We start from the raw sequence: 6504 nt of genomic DNA, 5'->3' as shown, positions 1-6504 counted from the left end.
ACATGTGGGTATTACATATCCAATAATTAATTTTTTTTTTTTGAAAAAATAATTGAAGTTGTATAAAAATTATAAACGGATTATATCTCTAATATAATGCATTTTCAGGGTAGAAAATAGGTAAAGGATAAGACCATCATGTGTCCTGTGAATAATAGAAAAAGAAAGAAACAATATAGTAAATTAACAAATGAGATCCAAAGGTGCAAGGGAAGGAGTACTGCACGTGGAATGATCCTTGCCCAACACGTACTTCAACTAGATAAGATATTCAATTCTCATGTGTGTTGAAAGTAGTATGATTTAAAAGTGTTTAATTTCTTAAAAATGAAGAAAAGGTAAAACAGGCTTTAAAAAAGGCACATAATTGAAAAAGCAATGTCGAAAAGTAGTTCAAATCAATGTGTACGTGGCCCACAAATAAACGTATCAGTATCAATTATTGGGCATCCTTGCATCAGCCATGGACCTATCAGCCTTTATGTCAATTAAATAGGGTAAAAGGCTCCTATATTGCTAGTTTGATAGAATAATGTTATAAACTATATATTTACTAAAAAATTATTTTATTCTGTTAACATGGTCTGCTCTTAATTTTTTTTTTTTAATAAAATTAATAAGCAGTGTTACGTCAAGAAAATATAATAATAATAAAATAAAAATATGATTTCCCTGCGTCGTGCACATATATATTTTATTTTAGTTATTAAGTTTGATCAAGGCGTTGAAGGAACCGATTGAGTTGATATAATTACCTTAAAATCAATTATCATTCATTGGTTTGTAATAATCCCATGATATGATATTATAATAGCGTCCTCACTCCAACGGTTGATATTTGTTAATTTTGAAATTCAATCTCAATCCTCCACGTCCAGTCCAAAGCTTTGACTGTTTAGATTTAGATTTGATACGTGAAAATAAGGTTTTCTTCAAAATTGAGGTGAATTTATTTATTTTTTAAAAATTTAATCTCTTAAATAGACATTTGTCTTTAAAATACGGGATTTTTATATACATTTTTAATAATACACATGCTCTAAAGATAAAATGTTTATTTAATAGGCTTACAAAAATTTGGTCATAATATAATTAATCTATGACCAAATTTTTCGGTGTTTGGTGCAACTGAAAATGATGGCCAACGAAAATTAGTTTCAATTTGACCATACAAGCCTCTTTAATTTTAAAAACGTAATTGTTTTTTGGATTTAAACTATTCATTATTGTAGGCACGTTTGTGGGAATTTGCCATCACCGGATATTAGAGTTTGTTGATAGCCCGAATCTACCACCAAAGGTCCTCGAATTTTGGTATTCGATCACCAGAATCCGGCCGTATTGGGCTAGATCCCAACTAAACTGGCTGGAATTTGGTCATTGTCGCCGGATTCCTGCCTCCATCGCTGGAATTCAACAACAGTAATCGGAATCCGGTAAAAATTGCTAGAATCTTGCTAGTCAATGACGGAATCTTGTCACCAGTGATTTTTCGTTGTTGGTAATTTTTTCGTACAAGTTAAACGTCAAAAAATATTTGTAGGAAATTTTTTTTTTTTCCTGAAAAATGATTTAATTGAAAATATATTACAACGAACAAAAAATTTATGCCGAAACAAATAGAGCATAAGATTTAAAAAGTGATGAAAAAAAAAAAAAAAAGGTCCATAAATGTGCAATATTATTGTATGAAATGACACGTTAAAGAATTTCGTTCCATTTGTTCCGAAAACACGTTCAAAAATTTATTTGTGTTTTTGTTTTTTTTTTTTAAAAGAAAAAGAAAAAAAGAAAAGAAAAGAAAAGAAAAGAAGAAGAAGAAGAAAGTAAACAAATTGGCCGACATAGCTTTATCTTCACCCTCTGAACGAACACGTGGTTTATCTTTTTGCCAACCCATTTGGGCCCACTTTTACACCCATAATAAGCGACAATACCATCCTTCAAAAAAAAAAAAAAAAAGACAATACCAAGATTTGATTCACCCATATTTCGCCACGTGGCAACCATCCTTTGGTGGAACTTGAACATCTTCCCCATCCTCCCCAACGCGTAATTCAGCGAATCAATCAGCTGTAGCGTGGACTTCAAAAAGGATTGAATCGGTCGTACTTGACGTGGACGCTGCACGTCAAGTTGCATGAATGAAGATATTATTATAAGAAAAACGAACCTGGCCCCACCTTAATGGGACCCGCACGATGACGTGGACGGCCCAGATACAAAATCCAACACCACCATCGTCAGTCCCTCCCACTCCCGCCGCCAACCTGGCACCGCCAATACTCCCGGAGATAGAAAAAGAAAAATAATAATAATATTCACAATTTTCAAATGTAATAAGTATTACAATGATAATTTTGAATAATTATGGAAAAATAACAAATATCACCCTTGGATTTTCAGCGATTTATTATAAATTCTAATAAATCAAACTCCTATTAAAAATTGTTCGTTAAATCTAACGATTTATATTATAGGTTTATCTTTTACTATTTATCGGAATTATAGAACAATCATTCTCCCTTAACATAACTTAACACATGAATTTTCAAAAAAAAAAAAACTCAACACGTGTTTCTTCTGCCTTTTGCAATTCGCAATTTTAAGCACATCAAATTCTGTTTAAGATATTTACAAAATTAGGAAATTTCTGATAATCTAAGACAATATATGCTTTAATATGTCAATAATTCAGATTGGTAAGTAAAGGACGAATATATTATTTAACATCTAATTTCATTAGATTTGATGGACAATTTATAATAGATAATTTTGATTTATCACAAATCTAGTAATTTAAAAGTGCAAGATTAAATTAACACTTATTTGTAATAATGCTCCGTTTGTTTTGACGTAAATGTTTTAGTCGTAAATATTTTCAACGAAATCATTTTTCAGAAAAAAAAAAAATTTCCTGAAAATATTTTATGGTGTTTGGCTCGTACGAAAAAATCACCAACAACGAAAAATCATCGATGACGAGATTCCGTTATTAGCCGGTAGGATTCTAGTCACTTTCTCCGGATTCCTGTTACTGTTGCTGGATTCCGGCCAGTTTGGCCGGAATCCGATGGCAATGGCCAGATTCTGGCCAGTTTCACTAGAATCTAGTTTGATCGGAATCCGGCGATCATATACCAAAATTTGGAGACTTTCGGCAGTAGATTCGAGTTACCAACAAACTCTAATGCTCGGGGGTGATGGAAATCATTTTTCAAAATTTAAATAGGCTTTTTTACAGTCAAATTGAAAATGATTTCTGTTGACCATTACTGTCGATTGCACCAAACACCTGAAAAATACATAAAATATTTTTCAAAAAATATTTTACGCCCAAACAAACGAGACATAAATAAAAAAAAAATTCGCTCTAAGTTTATTCTAAACAACTTTAAGAAGGATAAATGTAGGAATAAAAGTGAGTTAAGTGCCAAATATGATAGTAAAGGTCCGTTGCAATTTGAGATTTTAAAATGTGTAATTTTTTTTTTTTTAAAAAACTAGTAAATTCAAAATGTACGATTCAAAACATAATTTTTTTAAAATATAATTAAACGTTTGATAAAATAGTAATTTGTCTTTAAAATTGTTCGTTTTTAAAAAATATATCCTTACATGCTGCACTTGTTCAAAAACGCATTTATAAATTATATACTTTTTGCAATTTTATTCAAAATCACACATTTAATTTACGAAATCTCATGCCAAACGTTCTCTTAATACCATACAATTAAACTAAATTTATTAACTTAATTTTTTTTAAACAAAATTGGGTGTTATTTCGTTGTGTCAATAATAAAGTAATAACAATCAATTCCACCCCCGCCGAAAAAAAGTAATAACAAATTACTTTAAAAAATAATAATAATACGTGATAACAAATAAATACTGAAGAAAAATATATTTCAAAAATAGAAAATACTCTTACAAGATTCGAGAGAAAAGCGCAACAGTGTCTCAACGTCAACGACCATCATTTCCCACTCGGATCCTCCGCAAACCGAGGCTTGGAGCTTGCGCATGCGAGCAGCGTGAGCAGGGCGATGGAGACGACGCCGTTGAGGACGAGCGGGAGCGAGGGGTCCGAGCAACACAGCTCGTCCGGGTCCGGGTCCGGGTCCGGAGCTGTAGGAGGGTGGGTGTACCATCTGGGCGTGAATTCGATTGGGCACGAGTACTGCCATCTCAGGTACCTCTTCATTCGGGGCAAGTACATCGAGATGTACAAGCGTGATCCCAACGAGAACCCCGGCATTGTAAGAGAAACGCACTTCTCTCTTTCTCTTTCTCTTTTTAGTTTTGGAGTTTTATTTCTCAGTTTTATGATTTTAGCATATGTTTTCGGTATATTGAGCTGTTTGTTTGATTGTTGAGGTGGATTTTCTTGGTTTCTTGGTTTTGATTGAATTGTGATAAATGTGGATGTGTGAAAATTTATGTGGAGTTTATTTGAATCACACCGCTGAAGAGGAAGATGGTGAAGGTCAGTGTGACAAGGCCCTTCAAGTTTATAGCAGTCCCAATTAGTTTGGTCAAACCTGAAATGTTTTGAATCAGTGCGGAACTTGGAAAGAAAAAAAAAAAATCCTAACGGTAATGTCAAGTTAAAGAATCTGCTCTTTATGGCGACACCTTGAAGGTTTGGAAATTGGAATAGCAGCATTAGGGTGCGTTTAGTCCTGCGAAATTGCGGCCAAAAGCGTGTTTTTAAACAAATTTGTGGAAAGTGTTCTGTAGAAAACAAGTTTCCACAAGTTAAACAAATTTGTGCACTCTCAAAACAGTAGAAAATAAATGCCAAAGCGTTTGAAAAATATGGCGGTCAAATCACAGGCAAATGGTGCGTTTTTAAAGGACAAACCGCAATTTTAAATGACAAATCATAATTTTATCAAACGCTTAACTGTATTTTTAAAAATCGCATTTTCATTAACTTTGTTTTAAAATTTTTATTTTTTCTAACCGTGTTTTGAAATTGCTAAACCTGTCTTAGTAGTATCAGCTATAGAGTGAGTTTAGTTTCAGCATTGGCAAAATGGTTAGGATATCCAAGTTTAACTTAATGGCTTTTCCTCATCGTTCTTTGGCTGAAGCGTTTCTAGATCAGCAATGAAGAACCTTTGGTGGAAGGGACTTGATGATCACGGTGAAGTGGGTGATATAGATTTTTTGACTTGATGATGTATTCTCTATCGGTGCACTTTATGGATCCTGAATTGGTCGAAAATTTTATATAACAAGAAACATGATCCAGCTGAACATAGAGAAAGACGAGTTTTTAAATAAGAAAATCAGTAGAAAATAGGAAAAGTAAACTTAACCAAAACAAAGAGTACAAAGGGAAATTTGTCCTTAACAAATATATGAGATTGTGATTATCTTGAAAAGAGGTCACTCTCGTTTTAGAGGGTTCTGTTCGGGTTTTACATGATGCTTTAATTTCCTCCTTCTATGGCTTCTGTGTGTTTGAGTTGGTAGGCCTTTTGTAGATAGTTGTTAATATAAGCTTTTGTCTCCTTTTTAGACAGTTTTGTTGCTTAAGTAAGATTATGAACTCAAAATGGTTGTACATGAGTAAAGCGGGAGAAAACCATGATACCATTTGAGAATAGAATCATAATTTGAGGATGCAAGTGTTAATTTTATAACATTGGTCTTGCTTTGACACGTTATATTGCTGCTTCTTCATTTTTTTTTTAAATTTAAATTTATTTTTATTTTTTTTTTAATATGGAAACTTGAACATTATGCTCAACATTTTCTTGGTGCAGAAACCCATTAGGAAGGGTGTTGCAGGGCCCACGCTTTTGGTGGAGGAGATAGGGCGTCGGAAGGTCAACCATGGAGTAAGGCCCTAGTAAATTTATCTGTCATCTGTATTGTTAGTAATTTATGGATTGTCATCTTATTTAACTATTTATTCTGTTATTTTTATTTCTTTCAGTTAACTGACTTGCGAAAAATGTTTGGATTTATTTATTATTTATTTTATTTTTTCCTATTTTGAGAAGATAATGGAAGCATGATTTTGCTGCTAATGCGATTCCTTTTTGTTAGGATGTTTATGTTCTAAGGTTTTACAATCGGTTGGATGAGGAGAAAAAGGGAGAAGTAAGTTTGCAGTTTCAAGTTATTTAAATCTGAAAAACTATTACCTAGAATTGTTTTTTGAGTCAGAATTGGCTCCCTTTTTTCTGTTGTGAGGCCATGGCTAGCAATTGAGTGGATTTTTTCCCCTTAAAGATTGCTTGCGCTACAGCTGGAGAAGCCCGAAATTGGATGGAGGCCGTTGATCATGCCAAGCAACAGGTACAAGAAAATCAGCTAGAATGTTGTGACTTACATAGCGAAAATTATAAAATTGTAGGGAGGGTGCATTCCCTTGTAGGATTGTCTTGAGCAATGGTGACTGCAATCAAGTAGGTGGTTTTTATTTGTTTCTGAGAAAAATTGAACGTTATTGGTGGCCCTTGTGACATCTAAGTCAAACTTTTTTTTTTT

The 6504-nt window shown here is 33.1% G+C and overlaps 1 protein-coding gene across 2 annotated transcripts in view; it reads left to right on the top strand.

The window, feature by feature from the left end:
• Window positions 1-3927: 3927 nt before the first annotated feature.
• Window positions 3928-6504, top strand: part of LOC133865775 (protein ENHANCED DISEASE RESISTANCE 2-like) — a 36114-nt gene continuing 33537 nt past the window's right edge. For both annotated transcript variants that reach the window (XM_062302246.1, XM_062302245.1), the window contains exons 1-4: window positions 3928-4259; window positions 5775-5849; window positions 6061-6114; window positions 6247-6312. In XM_062302246.1, the coding sequence (XP_062158230.1) occupies window positions 4047-4259; window positions 5775-5849; window positions 6061-6114; window positions 6247-6312 (408 nt within the window). In that variant the 5' untranslated portion in view covers window positions 3928-4046. The remainder of the gene's footprint in view (window positions 4260-5774; window positions 5850-6060; window positions 6115-6246; window positions 6313-6504) is intronic.

This window comes from Alnus glutinosa, chromosome 4 (genome assembly GCF_958979055.1).
Source record: "Alnus glutinosa chromosome 4, dhAlnGlut1.1, whole genome shotgun sequence".
NCBI lineage: Eukaryota > Viridiplantae > Streptophyta > Magnoliopsida > Fagales > Betulaceae > Alnus > Alnus glutinosa.
The sequence above is the reverse complement of the archived record's forward strand: the minus strand, read 5'-3'. Positions and strand labels throughout refer to the sequence as shown.